This window comes from Salvia splendens, chromosome 20 (assembly GCF_004379255.2).
Source record: "Salvia splendens isolate huo1 chromosome 20, SspV2, whole genome shotgun sequence".
Taxonomy (NCBI): domain Eukaryota; kingdom Viridiplantae; phylum Streptophyta; class Magnoliopsida; order Lamiales; family Lamiaceae; genus Salvia; species Salvia splendens.
In genome coordinates this window covers 26306015-26327916 of record NC_056051.1, presented here as the reverse complement: position 1 = coordinate 26327916, position 21902 = coordinate 26306015, and the positions used below count along the sequence as shown (strand labels likewise).

At 34.7% G+C, this 21902-nt stretch overlaps 5 protein-coding genes across 6 annotated transcripts; 1 reads left to right on the top strand and 4 right to left on the bottom strand.

The window, feature by feature from the left end:
• The first annotated feature begins 2483 nt into the window (after positions 1-2483).
• On the top strand, positions 2484-4266 carry LOC121781258 (protein SPIRAL1-like 1). Of its 2 annotated transcripts, none has more exons than XM_042178999.1 (3): positions 2484-2632; positions 3230-3540; positions 3926-4266. In XM_042178999.1, the coding sequence occupies exons 2-3, from the start codon at positions 3250-3252 to the stop codon at positions 4001-4003; spliced, it is 369 nt and encodes a 122-aa protein (XP_042034933.1). In that variant the 5' UTR covers positions 2484-2632; positions 3230-3249; the 3' UTR covers positions 4004-4266. The 2 variants fall into 2 exon arrangements, with proteins under 2 accessions (XP_042034933.1, XP_042034935.1); XM_042179001.1 differs by having other exon boundaries at positions 2573-2728.
• A 92-nt stretch (positions 4267-4358) lies between these two features.
• On the bottom strand, positions 4359-7425 carry LOC121781758 (RHOMBOID-like protein 12, mitochondrial). The gene is made up of 9 exons (XM_042179448.1): positions 7376-7425; positions 6493-6819; positions 5834-5954; positions 5637-5756; positions 5425-5538; positions 5121-5162; positions 4860-4964; positions 4734-4775; positions 4359-4544 (listed from the first exon to the last, which is right to left on the bottom strand). Exons 1-9 carry the CDS (start codon positions 7423-7425, stop codon positions 4446-4448), a joined length of 1020 nt encoding a protein of 339 aa, XP_042035382.1. The 3' UTR covers positions 4359-4445.
• On the bottom strand, positions 7332-10264 carry LOC121781283 (RHOMBOID-like protein 12, mitochondrial). Its single transcript, XM_042179022.1, has 8 exons — positions 9838-10264; positions 8888-9008; positions 8691-8810; positions 8489-8602; positions 8189-8230; positions 7896-8000; positions 7777-7818; positions 7332-7604 (listed from the first exon to the last, which is right to left on the bottom strand). Exons 1-8 carry the CDS (start codon positions 10188-10190, stop codon positions 7506-7508), a joined length of 996 nt encoding a protein of 331 aa, XP_042034956.1. The 5' UTR covers positions 10191-10264; the 3' UTR covers positions 7332-7505.
• Positions 10265-11057: 793 nt separating this feature from the next.
• Positions 11058-14281, bottom strand: LOC121781284 (COBRA-like protein 4). The gene is made up of 5 exons (XM_042179024.1): positions 14134-14281; positions 13409-13865; positions 12888-13037; positions 12362-12637; positions 11058-11462 (listed from the first exon to the last, which is right to left on the bottom strand). Exons 1-5 carry the CDS (start codon positions 14137-14139, stop codon positions 11173-11175), a joined length of 1179 nt encoding a protein of 392 aa, XP_042034958.1. The 5' UTR covers positions 14140-14281; the 3' UTR covers positions 11058-11172.
• A 5256-nt stretch (positions 14282-19537) lies between these two features.
• Positions 19538-21167, bottom strand: LOC121781078 (60S ribosomal protein L44). The gene is made up of 4 exons (XM_042178772.1): positions 21088-21167; positions 20059-20238; positions 19846-19920; positions 19538-19758 (listed from the first exon to the last, which is right to left on the bottom strand). The coding sequence occupies exons 1-4, from the start codon at positions 21088-21090 to the stop codon at positions 19699-19701; spliced, it is 318 nt and encodes a 105-aa protein (XP_042034706.1). The 5' UTR covers positions 21091-21167; the 3' UTR covers positions 19538-19698.
• Between the last annotated feature and the right edge of the window lie 735 nt (positions 21168-21902).

Here is a 21902-nt window from a genome sequence, read left to right as displayed (position 1 = left end):
GACCAAAGAACGATGTTCCATAATTTCGTGCACATTTTCCAGATCACTTCTTGGAAGATCAGACAAGCCCGACTTCTTCGGTATTTTCCTCCGTTGATAAGTAATCATGTCCTGGCCTTCTTCAATAATCTCCTTATTCACAATGATGTTATTCCTAAGTAGAAAAAGGATAAGACATGGCAAAAGATAAGACATGATTAATATCTAAGGTTCACAATTCTTTTGCCAAGTTGAATACAAAATACATCACACCTAAGTATATATTGTAATTCATTTGGATTGAATCTGAAAGAAATAGTAGTACAATAATCTACATTACAAGACTAAAAAATACTAGTTTCTCATATTACAAACTTACAAAAATCTATATAAGAACAAAAAATATTCCTAATAAAAACATAATGACCGAACATTGTGAATTCCCAATGCTCTGAGTGAAAAAAGCTTGGGATGTAAATAGTGGTGCTAGGAAAGTAATAATAGTAATATTGATGAAGAAAACCGCGTCCAGCACAAGCTTCGGTGTTTTTGGAGTAGATAAATAATCCACCGTTGCCAGTAAAAAACAAGTCACCATTCGTCAAACTAAAAAATTATTCTCTAAATCAGAAGCAACCCAGTGAATATTTCCATTAAAAATAGAGCATAATCAAGTGATAGTCTAACTGTAACTGAGTCCCATATTGGCATTGTTGCAGGCAATCTAGTTGTCACTGGTGCTGGGATCCTTCTCCACGAAGATTCTCCTTCTAGAGTGTACACATAACAAAACCTAGATTCATCACCTAGATTCATCGACACATAAAATCTTATATTTTCCACTTAATTTGCTCACTTTAAACCTATATAGACACCTACGTGTAGGTTGAGGAGGAAGCTCAGTATATTCACAAGTCATTGGGTTGACTACGAAAAGAATATCACGATTATCATTCAATCCATCAGCAAAAGCAAACCATTAACCGAACTAATTACCAAACGATGGTGAGAAGTTGAATAATGGGGCCAGTAGAATTGGGAAAGTGGTTTGCCGTCCTCATCAGCGACCGCGTACCTCGTCTTGTCTTTATTAACGATAGCCATGAATTGTGTTTGGAGTCGCAAACAGATCTCCTTCTATTAGATCGTGCCATGACTTACAAACGCACTGTCTGAACGAGAGTCTTGTAAGGATCTCTCTCCATATTTCTTATGGTATCCATATTTCTTGCAAATCTTTCTTGCGGTGTATATATTACTTGCAAGGATCTCTCACCACGGCTTATGAAAAGTAAGAAAAAATTAGGGATGAGAACAAAGAGTTTCGTACATATTTATAGAATAGGATTTGGGAGATATTCCTATTTCAAGTCCTAATCAACACGGAAATAAATTAAATCCTGATTATAATTAAGGAAAATAAAATTCGTATAGTGGCATCAAACCCTAACAAAATTAGCATACCATACATATGCGAGATTTTGATTACTATCTTTTAGTTGTTTCATAATTTTTTTTTAGAAGAAGCAGCGGGCCCTGCTTGTTTTACTATAGTAATTAGCAAACCTGGAATCATTTTTACTATTGTTTTAAGTTTTATTTTGTTTTAAGATGTATTTTGGTTTATCTCGTTGCCTCAATCCTCTTTCTATGAGAGTTTGTTTCTGAATACTTTTTGGCCCAAGTAGCTTGGCGGGTTAGGGTTGAAATTTTATACGTATTTTCTAACTAATGAAAGTGAAATTATGTCCCAACAAAAAATTTCATCAACTTAAATTTGCAAGAAGCAAGGTTTAAGATTCAAATTTTATAATCCGCAAAAAGGAAATGGCCACTTTATATTTATCATACATGAATGAACATGTAGATTTTGCTGAAAAAAAATACATCATGGTAAAGTATATAATGTGATGAATGTGGATTGAATACTAGTAAAAAAATTCTTAACCGAATAGCCCGGCAACCCAAGTGGGTTGCCCCGAACCCAAACGGGTTAGCCCGATTGACACCCTAGTCTTCAATGTATCTAAGTCGCTACACTAACCGACAGTCTTATTAAACTAAAATTCCAATCTACTAAAGTTTAAATATTTAAGCACTGTTTTCTCTTGGAATCCCCTTTACAAAAGAACGAAAAATTAGTTCAAATAATTATTTTGCGAATCAAATTGTTTGTACTTTTATCGTATCAATTAATGCAATTTTTTAATACCTTTATTTTTATATTCTATACCTTTTCATTTATAAATAATATTCCTAAAAAAGAGACACTATCTCTTTTCAATATATTCAAGATAATATGTTCTAAATCGACTAATTTTTTAAAGTGCTACCAAACTGACAAAAATAATGGGCATTATTGTTATCTTTATATTTTATTCTCTATTAATGTCATAAGAATTTATTATCTAAACTAGTATAGTAGTAGTATACAATTAAAAATCGGATTTGTCGTTTCTTATTATATAACTAAAATATAATTTTAATCAAATTTTTGGTGGATGAATTCATTTGAAAATTTAAATTACAGTAAATTAGCTTTCATTTCACACCTCAGTTCACGGGCTATCTCTCTCTCTCTCTAAAAAAAAGCTATCCATCTCTCTCTACATTTGATTGTAACTTCTCACTGTAGATCTGAATTTCGATCTAGGTCGGTCGTCTTTCTGCGTCTCTCTCTTGCTATTTTTCTTCATTTGAACTGTATTTGTTGCAATTCACCTCTTTGTTTCCAGATCTCCAGCTTTAGGTACCGATTTTAATGTGTAGACAACATTTTGTTGAAATCGCTGTCATTTTCTATTTCAGTATATTTTAATTGATGTTCTATTGTTTAATTTTGTTATTACTGCTGTTATCATCATTATTTATTTTTTCGTTTTTTTTGTGATTTGGTGCATCTCTTTCAATCAACAGCGATGTTGTAAATTATTAAAAATTGTGTTTATGAGCTGTTAAAGTTGATTTTGCGGAATAATTGTAATTGTGGACTACTGATTGGTGGAAAAGGGAAAAAATTCAAGCTGAGTCGAAAAATTAAGAGTTTTAGGGATTAATGTTTGATTCACAGAGTTCGGTACCAATTTTGATTGATATGAAATAAAGAATTATGTATACCTGACTAAAAAATTGTGTTGTTGCTTCATTGTCTATTTATTTCTCCTGTTAATACTGTGTTTACTATGTTGAACTTGAATCCTGTTATCTAAGTGAAGGAACTGATTGAATGTCGTCTGGTTGCTTGGTTCAGTTGAGGAATTTTGAGAGATAATGGGTCGTGGAGTTAGCAGCGGTGGAGGTCAGAGTTCTCTGGGGTACCTATTCGGAGGCAACGAAGCTCCTGCACCAAGACCTGCTGCAACCAGTGTGGAGGCGCCCGCGCCTACTAGGAATTCAGCTCCTACGAGGAATGCAGCCCCACCAGCAACTGCTGTGAAGCCATCTGCTGCGGCACCATCTGGTGGTGATGCCCCCAAGCAGATTCCAGCTGGCATCCAAGGCAGTCAGACAAACAACAACTATTTCCGCGCTGATGGTCAAAACACCGGCAACTTCCTCACAGTATATTTCTGCCTCTGTTAACATATTGTGTCATTTAAGTTATTTTGTTAAGCTGTCTGTCCGTGTGCAAGTGATACTTGATTTGGGTTTGCTAGTTTTCATTTAGTTGGAATGCTCATCATCTCGTTGCACAGTAGATCATTTTCAGACTTCTTTGTTCTCCTGCAAAGCTTAATGGCATACATAACAATGTGTATCCAGTAAATCTGCATAAATCTTTGTTTGAATCACTATATGACACATTCCCATCAAATATAACTCAGCTTTGGATTTGTTGCTTCTTACTTTTGATTTTGATGCAATTGATGATATTTGTGGGGGGTGACGGTGTCATTCTTGAGAGAGGTTGTCATTTGAATGATGCGCGATAAACTTTGTTTGACAGGATCGACCATCCACCAAAGTCCATGCTGCGCCAGGAGGCGGATCTTCACTGGGATATCTTTTCGGAGATGGCAAGTAGTATCTTCAACCCCTCTACCAATTCAAAGATGAAATTGTCGTTTGCTGTGTTTGCTTAGTTCCCATCTGATGTAGGGAGCCGGCATCTAGTAGCTTCAGACATTGTGAATTGTAATATAATGCTATTTTCCCTTTCCTAAATCGAGTGTTGCTTCTTCCCTTGCTCCTCGAACGAAGAAGAGTTGCTGCTGTCTGGATGCTTAATGGCATATTATTCATTGTAATAGTTTGCTTTTCATATTGACATGTCGATTGTGTTGATTATTTTTGAGTAGTATGTTTGCCAATCACTAATTGTTTTAAGCAATAACGATGGATGATAAAGCTTCACTACAAAGTTAGGGTGTTATTATTCAACTTTAGAATTTAAATTTGCCAACATTGTAAAAGAGCAGGAAATTGCAAGAACACAATGAATCTACTCTATAACTGAGTCATGAATCTCAGAATCGTCCAAACCGTCCCTTCCTCTTCTGCAGCCACGCAACGGTAGCCACTGCTGCTCCACCTAAATGAGCAGATCCCGCAACATCTCGGTCACCCTGATATGAAAGAAGATGACAACGCTACTATCAGAGATTCAGAGCAGCAAAGGACTCTCAACTTTCTGACAATGAGACAATTACATGTGATAGCATTAGAGCATGAGCGGATGGAGGACCAGCATTACAAATACGCGTTTCAACTATTGAGTATTACGATGATGAATCGAATTTCAATGGTAAACGTACCTGCAGTACCATCAAAATGTCCTTGCCAATGAAAAGAACCCCCTAGCAAAACATTAGGAAGAAAATTGAGTGGATCAACATTTTTCCTGTAGTTTGTTTTCATATAGAAGTCTTTCTTAACCTTACCACTAAAACAGCAGGAACTGGTATAATGAAATCGATCAAGATGGTCTTTTTTGGAAACAGAAATATATAGAGCAGCAATATTGCAGTCGTAGCACCACTTGCACCCTAAAAAAGTAAGGGACAGAATCACTAATTTTTCAGCCAGTTTCATTCATGCTTAAAGGAAGATCCATCATGGCAATGTTTCATGGGGAGATCTTGAATGGGCAAGACCTCGTAGATCAAGAAGAAAACAAGACAAAATTGATTAGAATTGTGTACCAGTGCTGGATCCATTGAGTGCGGAAGACCTCGCTTATCATTCTAGGCACAAAAAAGAATGAACAAGAATAAGACATCATTTGCAAAACTTGATAGCAAGTACTGCACAGTTGACGACATTCCTCAACAAGCATGTTATTTAATAATGTCAGGTTCGCATAATTTGGTCTATTCTATATAACGCTTTATGATTTGAAACATATAAACGGGTTGTATCATGGCCGTGATCCCAATTTCCAGGCGAGAAGAAACATACGAGCTCGATAGAAGAAATTACAAATTCCAACGAATTCGACAGCCTTACCTTATGGACTAATGGTGCTATGAAAGCCTTATATGCCACATAGAAGATCGAGCCAGCAAGTGCACCAGCTAGATACAACTTCAGCAAATATTGCGGTCCAAAATATCGTCCTATCTGTGAAATGAGATTGCAGTCAGCTGAAATACATCACTACAGAATAACCCTAACAAAGAAGAACTGAAAATCAAATAACGAAAGCCATGTAATCTTACAGCTGTTCCAAAGAAGTAGAGTGTGATCATATTTGAAATAATGTGAAACTGGTTTATATGACTGAAAGCATTGGTAATTAGCGTGTGCAGCCGGCCACTTAGAATGTTGTCTACAGAAATCTGAGAAGTCAAAATAAACAAAATAAACACTTCTAGTGTCACCTTCTTTAAAAACTTATATGCTATGAACAGCTTACCGTGAAATTCTTCACCATAAACGGAATGCCTGCAACCCTCCATAGTATAAAGACGGCAGCATTTGTCACTATCAATCCTAGCACAACTCCATTGGTTGTAAGCCTTCTTAAAAATGAACTCCTATAACACGAAAAAGAATCATGGTTTTCTTACTCATATCATTTCAATGCCTATGCAAGATAGCATCAAGAAGGTCTACAATAAACATTCACATATACACATTTTGTGGGTACACAGCTAAGAAACTCAACTGAATCATTGCCATCGCCTTGCACAAGCCAATCCCAATATAACAAGACTATATAACAAAACTACAACAAAAACAGATAACTAGTTGTTTGACCAATGATGAAGAAACGGTCCAGCAAAGTGATGTTTGAAGTTTTCATTGATGTCTTCGTCAAAACTATTTTCCTTTCAATTGAGAACAAAATGAGGCATGTCTGATCTCACCTATCAATCATCTTTACAAATAAATTTTACTACAAAACTCAAATAATAGTACACCACAATTTCAACAAATCCAAACTGAGAAAGAAACGCAATTCACCAGGGAAAATCTCCATCAATATTAGAACAAGATTTAGCACTCCCTTCCAAAAAAACAAAAACTAGTATGCATATCATACATATATATGGAGAGAGAGAGATTTAGCACCAGGGAAAGGAGCTGAATGATCTTCTGTTACAATGCTTAACAGGAAATCTGCGTCGCCCCTGCAAAAGTGCGTTTGAGAAAACCCTTCTTGCAAGAAGGGAGCTGGGAAAAGCCCCACTTTGGATCGTCCCTCTAACTCTAACGCCATTGGGACTGCACATTTTCCATAAATGGGAACTCGAAAGAGTGGAATACTCCGACAAAGAGCGTTGATGAAATAGGGGTTTCAAGAATGACGATGAATACACAGATTTTGGCCACACTAAGTTGGTTAAACGACCATTTCCAACGATTTTAGTGAGCTGCATTCTCATTTTTTTTTTCACTCTGTTAATTCTCTCTCTTTCTCTCTCTACTATATGTATGATTTACAAGACATATAATGGATTTTAAATAGAATTTTAGAAACGGATTTGAACCTCTAAAGTTCCATGAATTGGTAAAAACCAATGTTTTAAAAATCGGATCGGCAAACGAACTGATCGGACCTTTTTACTATAGCAAATATAATTAAATATATATTATATAAATATATCAAATTTATTATGTAATAAAATATAGTTTTGATCAAATTCATATATATAAATATATAATTTAGTAAATAATAAAATATTATTAAACTTAATTGTGGATAAGTATAATTAAATTTTAGTGAAATATAAATATAATTATATAAATATGCACCTAATATATTAAACCTTATATTTAATTAAATATATATATGTGTGTATATATGACAATATTCAAATTTAGTGTAATAAACTATTATTAAAGTTTATTAAATAACAAATATATAATTAACATATTTTATTTACAATTAAGCATAACTAATTAATCAATTTATAAAAATAATAATGAATCATAGAATGAATGAATTTATTACAACAATTGTAGTGGTGGAGTTGGACTTGTACAAAAGAGGTCGAATCCCATTCGCTTCAAATTTTGGTCCAAAATTTGAGCTTGCTTTAACTAGTGCAATGGCAGTTTAATCGAGAAACCGCAAAGTACGATCAGAAACGTCCAAAGCGCCCCTTCCTCTTCTGCAGCCAAGCAACGGTAGCCACCGCCGCTCCACCTAAATGAGCAGATCCAGCAACTTCTAGGTCGCCCTGATATGAAAGAAGACAGAAATGCTAATATCAGAGCAGCAAACAGACTCAAAGTTTCATACAATGCGACAATTATATCACGAGCAGACGGAGGACCAGCCCAGCATTACTAAATACACGTTTCAACTATTGAGTATTATGACGATGAATCGAATTTCAATGGTAAACGTACCTGCAGTACCCTCAAAATGTCCTTGCCAACGATAAAGACCCCCTGGAAAAACATTAGGACGTGAAATGAGTGGATCGACATTTGTCCTTTTCCTCATAGAGAAGTAATCTTAACCTCACCACTAAAAAAGCAGGAACTGGGAAAATGAGATCGAGAAAGATGATCCTTTTTGGATATAAAAAGATATCAAGCAGCATTATCGCAGACGTAGCAGCACTTGCACCCTACAAATTATATAAAAATATCATTTTCAGCCAAATAAAGAAAAGGTTCAGTTTGATTCATGCTTAAAGAAAGATTTATTATCATGAAATAAATTTGAAGGCCGATTTCAGTTTCACTGGAGATCTTGAATGGGCAAGACAATGTGGATTGAGAAGAAAACAAGGCAAAATTGATTAGAGTTGCATACCAGTGCTGGAACTCTCGAGTGGGAAACACCTCGCAGATCATCCTAGAGATGAAAAAAGAATGAACAAGAATAAGTATATCGAAGTTCTTTAGATAAACTAGCATGTTATTTAATAATGTCAAGATTGCATAGTCTGGTCTATTCTATACAAAGGTTTGTATGGTGATCGTGATACCAATTTCCAGACGTGAAGAAACAGAAGTGTTCGATAGAAGAGCCTAATCACTAAATGACAAACTTTGATTGAGCTCATTACAACTGCAAGAAAGCTAAAAATTTCAACGAGTTCGACAACCTTACCCTGTAGATTGATGGTGCTATGAAAGCTTGATATACCAAATAAAATATTGAGCCAGTAAGTGCACCGGCTAGATACAACTTAAGCAAATATTGCGGTCCAAAAGTTTGTGCTATCTGTACAATGAATTACAGTACATTACTAAAATAATTAAGACAAAGAAAGAACTGAATCAAATAACGAAAGGCACTTAATTCATCTTACACTTGTTCCAAAGAAGTAGAGTCCGATCATATTTGAAAAAAGGTGAACCGCGTCTCTATGGCTGAAAGCATTGGTTATTAGCGTGTGGAGCCGGCCACTTAGAATGTGGTCTACAGATATCTGAGAAGTAACAACAATCGGAATAAACAATTCTAGTGTCGCCTTTGTTAAAAACACACATGCTATGAACAACCTACCATAAAATTCTTCACCATAAACGAATTGTCTGCAACCTTCCATAGTATAAAGACAGCAACATTTGTCGCTATTAATCCTAGCACAACTCCATCAGCTGTAAATCTTCTGAAAAATGAACCCCTGTAATGTGAAAAAGAACAATGATTTTCTTACTCATGTAATTTCAATGCCTATGCGAGATAGAATCAAGAAGGCATAGGCAGACGGAAACTCACTCGTTATCACCAAAGAGTAAAGTAACACTTGAAGTCTTGAACAATGACAAACAACATAATTATTTAACAAGTCATATATGCACATTTTAGGTATACAACCAAGAAACTCAACTGTTGAGGGACGTGACGGGGTGGGGTAACACGAAGAATCAGATATAGACAAAGATGACCGAATAGTGATGTTTGAAGTTCCCATTGATGTCTCCGTCAAAACAATTTTCTTCCGATTGAGAACAAAACGAAGCATGATCTTCTTTATAGTACAGACTGTGAAATATTCCTAGTACAAATGTACAAGAAAGTTTCATATCTAAGATCCCTATATCTTACTCATTCGATGCATCACAATATCTATTATCTATCGAAACTTCTAAAATGCTAACAATGTGCAAGAAAGGCTACCCACAATTTTGAAATTACTCATTTAATCTGTGATATTATCATTAAAATTCCCTTCTCCACCAACTTGCATTGGCCTTCACTTGCATATAAAAAAACAATAAACAAAAAAAAAAGCTTTAAAACTCTAATTTGACACCATTGGATGGAAACATGTCTGATCACACCAATTAACCATATTTACAAATCAATTAAAAACAACAGATAATTCCATAATTTCAACAAATCCAAACTAAAAAAGAGATTCAATCACTTCCAATATTCCCGAAAAATCTCAATCACTATCAGAATAAAAATCAGCATCAATTTCAACAAATTCAAACTGAGAGAATTACCTGCGGCGGCGTTGGTCGAGTGAAAACGAGCTGAATAATCTTCTGTCACGCATCGCAACAGGAAATTTCGATCGCCCCTGCAAAAGGGCGCTTGAAAAAACCCTTCTTGCGAGGAGGGAGCTCGGAAAACCCCCATTTCGGATCGCCTCTCTAACGCCATTAGAACTGCATAATTTCCATAAACTGGAACGTGAGAGAGTGGAAGACTCCGAGAAAGAGCGTCGGTGATGAAATTGGCTCGAATCGGGCTTCAGGAATGGCGATGGAGACGCGGATTTTGGCAGCAATGAGTTGGTTAAACCCCCATTTTTTGCGATTTTAGTGAGCAGCCCCACGCCGAGCTGCCTTCGCATTTTTTTTCACTCTGTTTATTCTCTTCAATGCTAATTAATAGACAAGATCAAAATTTGACAAGTTTGTATGGCCAATTAATAGGTAAAATTATAATTTGATCGAAAGTTCATATTTGCATTGGCCAATTTATATGTAAAATTAAAATTTGACAAAAAATTATGCATATAATACACGAACGTGTCTCTTTCTAATTGGTTCTAGGGCACGTGAGGATGCACTCTTCAATTAATAGACAAAATCAAGATTTGACAAAGGTTCTTATTGACTATGACCAATTAATGGGCAAAATCAACATTTGACGAAAGTTCCTATTTGCATAGGCCAATTTATTTGTAAATTCAAAATTTGACAAAAGTTCACGTACAGTATATAATAAACGAACATGTCTCTTTCTGATTGAGTCGACGTAGCAGAGTCTAGAGCATGTGACGATTGCACGATTTGCTCATTCGCATTCTTTAAATTTAAGTTCTATTTTTTAGCATATTGCCATATTCTTGAAATTTCTCAATTAACTTAGATATGAAATCACTATAACCAAAGCACAATCGCTGCAATATTCAACCTCATCGACTTGTATCAAGGTGTGGTCAACTAATACGATGGAATTCAAGCTCACCTCCTACTAAAATTCGTAATTTTTTTTTGATTATGTAATTTTCATTGATATAATACTATTATTTAGTAGTACTGTAGTAATTTTTGTTTATTCGTAAACCAATTTAATTGAAATTTATAAATAAGAAAGAATTACAAATAACAAGAAATTGAAAAAATAGGTGAGTAGCGTAGTATTCAAAAAATTTATTGCTATATTCCAAAAGTATGTAAATAATGTATGCTCAAGGCCTTATGGCTCAAAGAAATCAGTAATTTCATATTCATCATATATCAACCACTCTTGAATATTCAAAAATCAAGAGAAGAGCAAATATAAAACCTTTTGTAATACAAATCTAAATGATAATTTCACAGAAAATGCTACAGAAAATGTGAAACAGCAATGATCAAAATCAAGAAAGCTGCAAATCTTGAAAATGGAGTGAGGATTTTATATGCAGAGTTTGGTAAAATGGGATAAGCATCAGGTGGTGGAAGCATGCATTCATCCCCATTGAAGTAGATCTTCCTCGGAAAAGCCCATCCCTGCTTGAAAGTGAACTCGTCCTTGTCCTTCTTCAGCAGTATCTCTGTCTGAACATTCCCCGACTCCCCGGCCTCCATCAGCAGGTCGTTGTAGAACTTCATCCCGTAGAACATGGCCGTGTCATCTGGCGTCAATCCAAACACAACGACAAGTTAGACGCTCGAAAATAGGGCCATATGTTGTTTACGTGAGGGAGAATATAATGTTACAGACCAAACAGAGAACGAACGACATGCTAGGACATGTAGCCCGTTTGGTCTGTATACCTCACATTAATTGTCTTATATCGATATGTGTAGAGTATGCTAGAAATCATCGAAAAAATAGCTTATTGTAGAGTCTATTTGATCTATAAACTCCATAGAACATGGCGTCTATCGTCTGGCATCAGTTTAAACCAATGACTACGTAGTTCCTCGAAATAAAGGTAATATGTTATATACGTGTAGGAGGAAGGACCAAAAAATGAGAACTCATACCAAAAGAGTAATCTGTAAGAATAGAGTCGGTTTGGTCTATAATTTCACATCGGTTGTCTTATATCGACATGTGTAGAGTATGTTAATGACAAAACTATCTTATTAGTACAGAGAGCCTATTCGGTCTACGAATTCCACGTTGATTGTGTAGTATCAACCTTTTCGTTTATAAACTTCACATCAATTGTCTTATATCGATGTATTTGGAGCATGTCATGGACCAAAATTAAAACTTATCCCAAGAAACTAGCTTATTAGGACAGTGTCTACTTGGTCTATAAACTTCACATGAACAATCTTAAATCAACCCCATTGAGAGCTAACGTCGTTAGTTCCTTTTTGGGACTTTCATTAAAAGCATCAACGTTATAGACCAAACAAAAGAACTCATCCTAAAAGACTAGAAAGTGGGAGATGAGCTTGTTTGGTCTATAAATCTTACAACAGTTGTCTAACACAACGGATGTAAGACATTAGAGTTCCTAACAAATGACTTACTTACACAACAGATGTGAGAAATTAGTGTTTGTAACAAAGGACTCACTGATGGATTGGTAAGGGACGATGGGTTTGTAGTCGAAGCTGAAGACTTGGGTGACATTGTTGAGATTCGGATGCTGAGCCACGAGGGTCCACTGCGTGAAGTTCATCCTGTAGTTGAAGTTGGTGATGGCGATCTTCACTCGCCAGTAGTCTTTGTAGTTCACCTTCACGTGCCAGTGGACTCGTATCGGGCACATGTGGTGCGTGCACTGCAGTAAGGGGGTGTTGTCCTTCTTCGGCGTGTTGATTCCCAACATCTTCAGCTTGTTCGAATCGGGCCTAGATACAACATTGATCGCACAGAAAAAAATTATTTCTTTTTTTAGTAGTAATACTTTAAGGCATTAGTTTGGTCAGAATTGAAGATAGTTTTTTAGAATTTTCGCGTGGTTTGGTCTCTAGTTATGCATTAGAATTTAGTTATTTTTTTATTAATATTGTTTGTGTGTGTGCATGCAATGTTCTTATTGAGGATTGAATTAAAACAAAAGAGGATGAAGGAGATGAGGGTAGTTGATTTAGGTCTTATTTGATACAGTCCTTTTTGTTGCGACAGCCGCAGGAGCATTTGGTGCAAGGAGTGATGGTCTCGTTGTAGAAAGACGACAAAGAGACGCAGCAGCTCGGGTGCCTCGACACCAGGAGTTGTGAGTAAGTGCACGTCACATTCCACGTCACTGCATGAACACAAATAGTATCCGATCACTTTATTAGTTGCCCGATCCGACCTGATTTGAGGAACCTAATACTCCATATAACTTTTACTTCTATCAGTGACACCAACTTGACTTCATTAAATATTTTCTTTTAATAAAAAATATTTAAACAATTTTATATTTTCAATATACAATAAAAATAAAATTTACTAAAAACACTACACATATAATTGAAGTACGAGATATACCAAAGTTTGTGAAGATAAAAATGCAGGAAAAGAAACCGTGAGAGAAGGAAATTTTAGTTTGTGCATGAAATGTATAAATAATGGAATAATATATCTACAAAAATCAATAAATTTTTTAATAAAATAAGGCATAAGCATGCTTACTTAGAGCCTGGGTTTTTCTTCTCCGGTCTGGAGTTAGGTACACGGTGGAAGGCACGATTTTGGCGTGGCCACAAGTGTATCCCGGCCCGGGGCCGAGGAGGGTGAAGTTCGTGGGGAGCTTCACCGTCTTGTTGGTGGTCCCAGAAAGACCGACACTAACCTGAAAGGCCGAAATGGCAGATGCAGGGTCCTGGCCCCACGAGGCCACGACCACGCCTTTGCAGCAATTGGCAATTTGTTGGTTGTACGGAACCCCAGGGAGCAAATCAACAACTGTGGGAACCCTCTTGCAACAATGTGGCACATTTCCCTTGAATTTCGAGCAATCCCCTTGCTCTGTCGTCTGGGCCCCGACCATCGACCATATCACCTCCTTCTTAGCCCAACCCCATGTCATAGTCCACCCGGGGCTCATGAAGTGTCGATACATTTGGAAGTTGAACATCGTCACCAGCACCTGTCAACAATTTTATTTTAGTCATGTAACAAATCGAAATTGCACCCATTCATTATGTGTGTGCGCAAATTAGGATTGTGAAACGAGTCATGCTCGTGTGACACGAAGCTCACAACGTATCCATCGGCAGTCCAAGAAATTACGTCCCATTTGATTGTTACGTTCCCAAATGGATCCAACGGGTCGTACTAGTCTAGAAATTTTCAAGAAATGATAGAAATTACAAAAAATGGAAAGATTGCTACTGAAAAAAATCAAGAAAAAATACCTGCATGAGAAATGATCATGGACAACAATATAGCCCATAAGGTGAACTTCAATATTTTTTTGATTCATTTGGAAGAATTTTTTTATTATTGCAAGTGGTTCTAAGTAGTGAAGAATTTGTGGTTTTATGAAGATTGGGAGTTATGTAGTTGTGTGTGAATTGTGATGATGAATTGGTATGCCCAATGATTTCATGTCACACCTAATAGTGGTAGGTTTTCGGGCACGAGACCTAACGGTGCTTGCGTGACCGATGGCAAGAACGACCAACTGCGCGTGGGCGTCACGACTGGCTGCTGGTCCGGTGGCTCTTTTGCTCTCACAGCGGTGACGGCGGCTAAGAGCTTGGCTAGGGTTTCCTCAAGTTTTCTGGTAGCGGCCATGGAAGGTAGGAAAATAAAAATAACGTGAGTTTGTGAGAGAGATTGAATAGAAAGTTGTGCAAGTTTATTTGAGAGCGATCAATGGAGGAAGAGTAAACAATGGAAGCACCAATTGATAGAACCTTGTTCTATCGGGATTGAGCACACACGTTTGTAACAAGAACAAGAGGAAGATAAACCCTAGTTGAGGTGCTAGGGGGCGATTTCCGCCAGAACCGGAATGAGAACAAGTTTATACTTTATTTCTCAATGATTTGACTTACGATAGAATTCTATTATATAGAATTCTAAATCCTAACACATGTCTTGCTAATCAAGAAACACAATTAAAATAAAAGATTGCAAAAGATATGGGAAATAAATAAAGACAACTAACTAAAATAAAAGATACGATAAAATATTGGAGATATCTTTGACGAGATTTGCGAGATCGAGGACCCTATCAGATTATTAGTTTGATAATTGATAATTGGATGTGGAGAAAATAGGAGGGAGAGATGAGACACTTGAACTTAATAAAACACAATTACCGTCACGTCTTAGTGGTGCTACATCATTTTATCATACTGATAAATTGCAATCAATTTTTACTCATTTCTATATTATTTTGAAATTAGGAATTAATGTGATCAATTTTTAAGTTAAGCATAGATTATTCAATATAATATGATATTTTGTTCCCAACACCTAGGCATATATAGTTTCTTTTCATTTTTACTTAATTTTTCATATTTTATTTGTTCTCCTACTTTATTTTATCTCCATTTAATTTACTAAAACACATTTGTATTCTTGTTCTAAATAAAATGTCTCATTTAAGTTAGGAAATGAGAATACTTTATTTTATCTCCATTGAATTTACTAAAACACATTTGTCTTAGTTCTTGTTCTAAATAAAATGTCTCATTTAAGTTAGGAAATGAGAAATATCTAATTTCACTATTTCTATTCTAAATTACTAAGTGCTACTCCATCTTTTATCTTTGGCATATTGCAATACATAAAAAAGAAAAATAACATGTCTTTACATTATTGCCAACTTGTGAGTTGTCACAGCTTTGAGAAATGGATTTGACTTGGTTGGATCAAAACAGATTTAAAATCTTGAATTTTAAATCTTGAAAATGCCAATCATATTTTCAACTTACATTCACCAATAAGTTTTAAAAAATTGTTTAAAGATTTTACCAATCATAAGTAATCATTTGTTGTGCTTATTTTAATACGTGAAAAGTTTTATAATTACAAAAAGAATAGGCTTTTTCGGGCCTTCGGTCAATTCAAAATAATATGTAGATTAATTTCTAAGCTAAAATGATAATGGGATAAAATCACACCACATTTATTTTAAATTTTCATGTAGGGTTGTTGGCGGACCAAACCGAGCCGAATACCAGCAAGGTTGGACTCGGCTAGCGAAATTTATATTGGGCTCAAGCTACGCTTGGCGATTGAATAACGAGCTCGAACTTGGTTCGAGTTCAATTCGAAGATTATTTGTTTATCTTAAGATTGAGCTCATATATTATATTGAAACATGCTAATTTAGGTTTGAGCTCAAAAACATAGAATAAGGAGCATGAGCATTAATCATGTCATTTTTTTGTTTCCATTTGGCATATGTTTCATTGCCTATTTTTTCATTTTTATGATTTAATATTATTATTGATATTAAACAATTTAACTTTATTGTTACTATCAATTGTTATTGCTTTTTGTTTAGTTACTAGTGAATGATAGTTACTTTATCATTGATTTAAATTATTTTGAGAATTTAATTCATTTTCGCATTGTCTTCGTTTGCAATAATCACGAATATGTTTGCGAACAGACGCGTGATCATGCTAACAAACATAGTATATTTGTGAACGTAATCGCTTAAATTTCAGTCGGTCACAAGAAGGCTCAAGCTAGGCTCGACAAACTTGTCGAGCTAGAGTTGAGGTTTGAATTCGACTCATTACTATATGAACGAATATCGAACGAGCTCTCATCAAGCCTTGAAAAGGAGTACAATATACACTAATCTTATTAATTCAGTTTATAATTTTTTTTAAACGTTAAAATATACACACCAACTTTTTTCAGCCACTAAAGATCATAGGGAGATATTTATTAGGGGTACTACAAATTGTTGCTCCACAAATATTGTGAGATGAATCGGGACATATATAGTCGTCATATAGATTTTTCTCCAATTTGGGTGGTTGAAAAAAATTCGATCGTGTCTAATTTGCTACAAGTTTAAAGTGTGGCCATTATTAAAATTGCAATTAAATCAAACCCTATATTATTTAGAAGTTTTGTTGTACATATGTCAAGAAGGAAAAATGCATAGATTGATGATTAATTTAGAGATAATTTTAGTCTAATCAAATCACTCATACTAATACATTATTTAAACATCACTAAATTATGTTTGCTAAATTAATTTTCAATGGCCAAATGTATTGTCGATGAGCCATCCCAATTATTTTAATATTAATCTTATAATGTGACTATGTCATATTCGGTGGGTCAAATCCACCTTATCGTTGGTCTAGAAAGAGTGAAAACTCTATTATATCCAACTCTATTAAAATAAAACTAATATATTATCTCTTTTAAGATGCGAGATCTCCAATTCTAAATTTGTTTTCGACAATATTTTAGTTTTAAAAATGAGATAGTTATTATGGTTCTTATCATAGATTTTTTTTTCACGAGTAAAACCCTACCATTTTTCTTTTAGATTACTAAAAGATTTTACAAAGCAAAGAATTTATTGTGAAAAAATAAAGTATATTAAATTCTAAATTAGCTAAAAAAGTGTTCATCAGTTGAACAAAGAATATTTACATATTTTTTTATAAGGTAAAATGTTCAAGTCAAATAACAATGGGACTAAAAATTCGCACAACAATCAAGCGCCGGAACAAACTTTAAGTAAGACATCCGAAAACAATACTTACATAAAAAATGAAGAAGAAAACAGAGAGACCAAATGAGGGGAAACCCCGAAATCCGTCGGAATGGGTGGAGTTGGAAATCAAATTAAAGAAGACAATTGCAATTGCAAGTTCGATTTCCAATCCACCCGATCCCGACAGATTTCGGCCCGAAATCAACCCCCATTTCACCTCTCGGCCCAAAGATGTATCTGCATTTTAGAGAGAGAGGGAGAGAGATGAGGCAATGAAGAATGAATGATACATGTCTATATAAAGAGATGAGAGGCTAATGGATAAAGATTAGGCGTTGATTTGTTGGTTGCTTTGTCCAACAATAAATTTCTTTCTTTATTATAATATATAGTTTTTTGTTATATCAATGCTGTTGTTTTTACCTAACACAAGAAATTTTGTGGTCCCTTTATATCTATAAATACTATTCAATTTCTTATCTTACTATTTGTACTATGTATTTATGTGGTTTGGTTTTTCTAAAGGCGAATAAAAAGTCTTGTCTTTCTTGGTCACCTCCTTAACAAGTAAGAGTTCATAAATATTACAATTAGATAAATAAAACACTCACACACTAATCATTTTTAGGTGATTCGAAAATGTAACTTATTAATTGGAGAAGAGAAGTCTAGCAAATATACAGAGTATATGAAATTAAACTTTTAAAATATGGAGTATAAACTTCCGTTATATTCAAAATAACACGTTCACATTTTAAGAATGTCCAACTCAAAGTCACACATTTCTAAAATCCAAAAATATTATTTTCTCCATTTTATTCTTTTCATCACTTAACACATTAAACAACTTAATAAAAAATAAAACCCATAAGATGAAAAGAGAATAACTAAAAATTCAAACTCATTCTCCACTTTATATAGTCTACATTAATCTACATACTAATCCCACTATGTACCAACTAGCACTAACCAATGATAAAATAGCAAGATACTTTCTCAATTCACAATATATCATTATTATTTATTAAAATTTGTGTCACGCTCCATAAATATATTTTTAAAGGATGAAAAATTATAAGATATTTATATATTATAAGACCTAAAACACAAAATTGTGATTTGTGAGAAGAAGCAAATCGAAGACGTACGGACAATTATATTTCTAGGTGGTATTGACAGTTCCGCTTTTCCGCACCTTGTTTTTGTAACCCGGATTTAATACTAGTATATGCCAAAGAATATGCTATTATCATATTAATAGCATCTACTATGATTTTACCTATTTATTTTCTTTACTAATTGCAACTTGTAAGTACATGCCATTTTTATTTTATACCATGTCTCATCATCTGTCTTTTGCACTTTTCTTCATGTCCTAGAAATCCCGTTCGGCCTGATTTAACAAAATTAAATGTTGTTTCAAGCCGAACCGGACTATTTCACATAGGCTCGACTGGCCAAATTGGTCGGTTAAGGCTTCCGTATGTCCGACTAGGCTGTTTTTAGCTTAAGCTGGGCCAACTCGGTTCCGCCATTGAGGGTGTTTTTTCGGTTAATTGGACATAAATTTTTAACCTATGATTCAATGTGCAATCCAAAAAAAATAATTTGTTGCAGTTGGGATTACTACAAAGTCATAATTTGGGTGGTAAAATTAAAATTTATGTTGTTTTGAAAAAGAGTAGTCTACTAATATAGATTATAGACATCTAATAAACTTTAAAAGAGACATAATTTGTTTTAAGAAGATTTTATACACATTTTTCTGAGTTGCAGGACTAAGACTCATAAGAAATAAACTCGAACTTTCAACCTATTACTTGTAAAAAAAACATTTTTCAATTATGATACGCTTCATTATAAGATTATAGATCTACATAAATGATAAAATAAGAATTTAAAAAGTTATAGAATGTAGATAGGATTTCATTTTATTTTGTTATATTTAAATATCTAATTACATAATATTGAGATGAAAGATAATTTTAAACTTTTTCAACTACTTTACAAGCATTGAATATTTGTTAAACTTGTGAACTAAGCACTAAGAAATGATACTAAAATCTCATCTAATGCACTTAATCAAATTCCCCATACAAAAATAAAGCAAGCAAACAAAATGTTAAAAAATATGATGCTGAATACTTATAGAATGAATTCAGAAACTAATCAATGTCAGTTACAAGATGTCTCATATTTCACCAAACATTATAAGCAAAAACACAAAAATGTCACTATAATCCCACAAAACAAAGCAAATCCAGCGGTTCTAATTACCATATTAGAAGAGGGACGTTCCCTTGCCCTTTTTGTCCCCACCGATTTCGAAATGCTTGCACCTCTGCAAAGAAAAGATGGCAATCGAGGCCCCATTAGCACGAGTTGGAGAGAGATGCATCAGAGCAGATGCGTGTAAAAGGGCACATACCTTGATCGGGTGTTGGGAGACATGCTTGCAGCCCTGGCACTGCAGCCTCAACACAATCTTCTTGGTTGTTTTGGCCTAGAAAAGAACCATTGTTATTAACATGCCCGGTTCACAATCATAGTATTGAGAGCCAATGAAATTTACTTCACTGTCTTAGTCACTACCAAGAATAATAGTTTGATAAAAGATAACACAGAAGAATGAACATTTCACCTTCTTGTGGAAAACGGGCTTGGTCTGGCCACCATAGCCTGACTGCTTGCGATCATAACGCCTCTTCCCTTGAGCGGCTAAGCTGTCCTTTCCCTTCTTATACTGGGTGACCTTATGCAAGGTGTGCTTCTTGCACTCCTTCGACTTGCAGTAAGTCTTTTTGGTCTTTGGAACGTTCACCTGCAAATTTGAAACCATAATTAATAACTTACCAATATTTAAAACAAAGGCCGTATAGAAAGTAATTCTGAATTGCAAAGCTCAAGCACAAGATGCACAGAGAGTTAAAAACCATGTACAAAATCTGACACGAAGACAAAAAGATTGAAAGTTTGAACACTCTTCCTAAATATTTCGAACGAGCAAAAAAAGATGCAACATCACAAGCCGAAGAAGGGATCAATTCCCCATCTGCATCTAATACACTAACATAGCATCCAAAATATTGCTTGTTGCTCAGGCATTGCCATTAAGCCAAATTAGCTTATGCATTGAATGCCTAATTTCAGTCAAGAACATGTTCATAATGAAATTCAATGTTCCAAAATTCATGACATCCCAAGCAAATCAGCACAAGGGACAAAAACCCCTTACAAAATCAATATAAATTTGCACTGGTAGCTATGTAAAAGCCTATGCACATTTGCACTAAAAACAAACACTGATCCAACTAAACTATGAAAATAATTATTCACATAGCAAATGTAACAAAATTTCCAGCTCAACAAGTATATCTTTCAAAAACTACCGAAAATGAACATATTAAACAAATTTTCCATCACAATATAAAATCGACATAAATTGGAGGCACCAAATTCGGCGTAGCTGACATACAAAACTGATTTTTCTGTTCATATCCTAATTCCGATAATCCAACAAAGTACTATTAACAAAAAAATTCCAGCGATGGTGAAATTCCGGAAAATTGCTAAAATGATAGACGATGAAACAAATAATTCCATAGTACCAAACAAAACAAACGCCATTGTAGAAAACTCGATATAGCGAGGCAATAGAGAAGGCATCTACCATGATTTACAGCTGAAGATCTCTGCAGAAATTCGGTTTGCACACGAAGAAGTATAAATTAGGGTTTAGAGTCCTGTAAAATGGTGCTTAATATGGGCCGGCCCACTTATAAAGATATATGCATTTTTATTTTTATTTTGAAGAATTAATAAAATATGATAAAAGTCATTTTATATATTAGTAATTGAAAAGATGATAAAGTAAAACACAATAAAATAATACTATATCAAATAAAATATGAGAGACTACAAAGTCATTTTATAAAAAAGAAAATGTGATGATTAGCTTGAAACATCCCAATAACGAATACATATCGTTTATTTTAGGATTAATATAGTCTTTCAAAGTAAAATTATTAATCGAACGGGATTATATTTGTGTGTTCAAATTTTTTTTTGATGAGAATGGATTAGATTGCACACACTTTCATCTCCTATCTTCCCGCCTCCATCGACGTTGTCTTCACCCCACCTGCTTCTCTCCTTTCACCTCTCCCCCGATGGATAGCGCAGCGCTTGCACATGAGACTACCTTGAATATAGTAATTACACTTCATTTGTCTATGATATAGAGTTTCACTTTACTATTTTGATGCGTTCATAATTAAAATAGAAATGTTCTAGCCAACTTAGCCTTAGGTCCGAGCTGACTTATTGATACCTACAAGCTCCCGTTAGGCCTTTTTATAAACTTAGGAACAACCCAAGACCATTAAAACACAAGAATATCAACCAACGGACAATTCATCACCTGCTCTAGTTAAACCTATTGTCTTCAAGAAAATAAATTCCTGTTCAAGTCGAGATTTGATCATT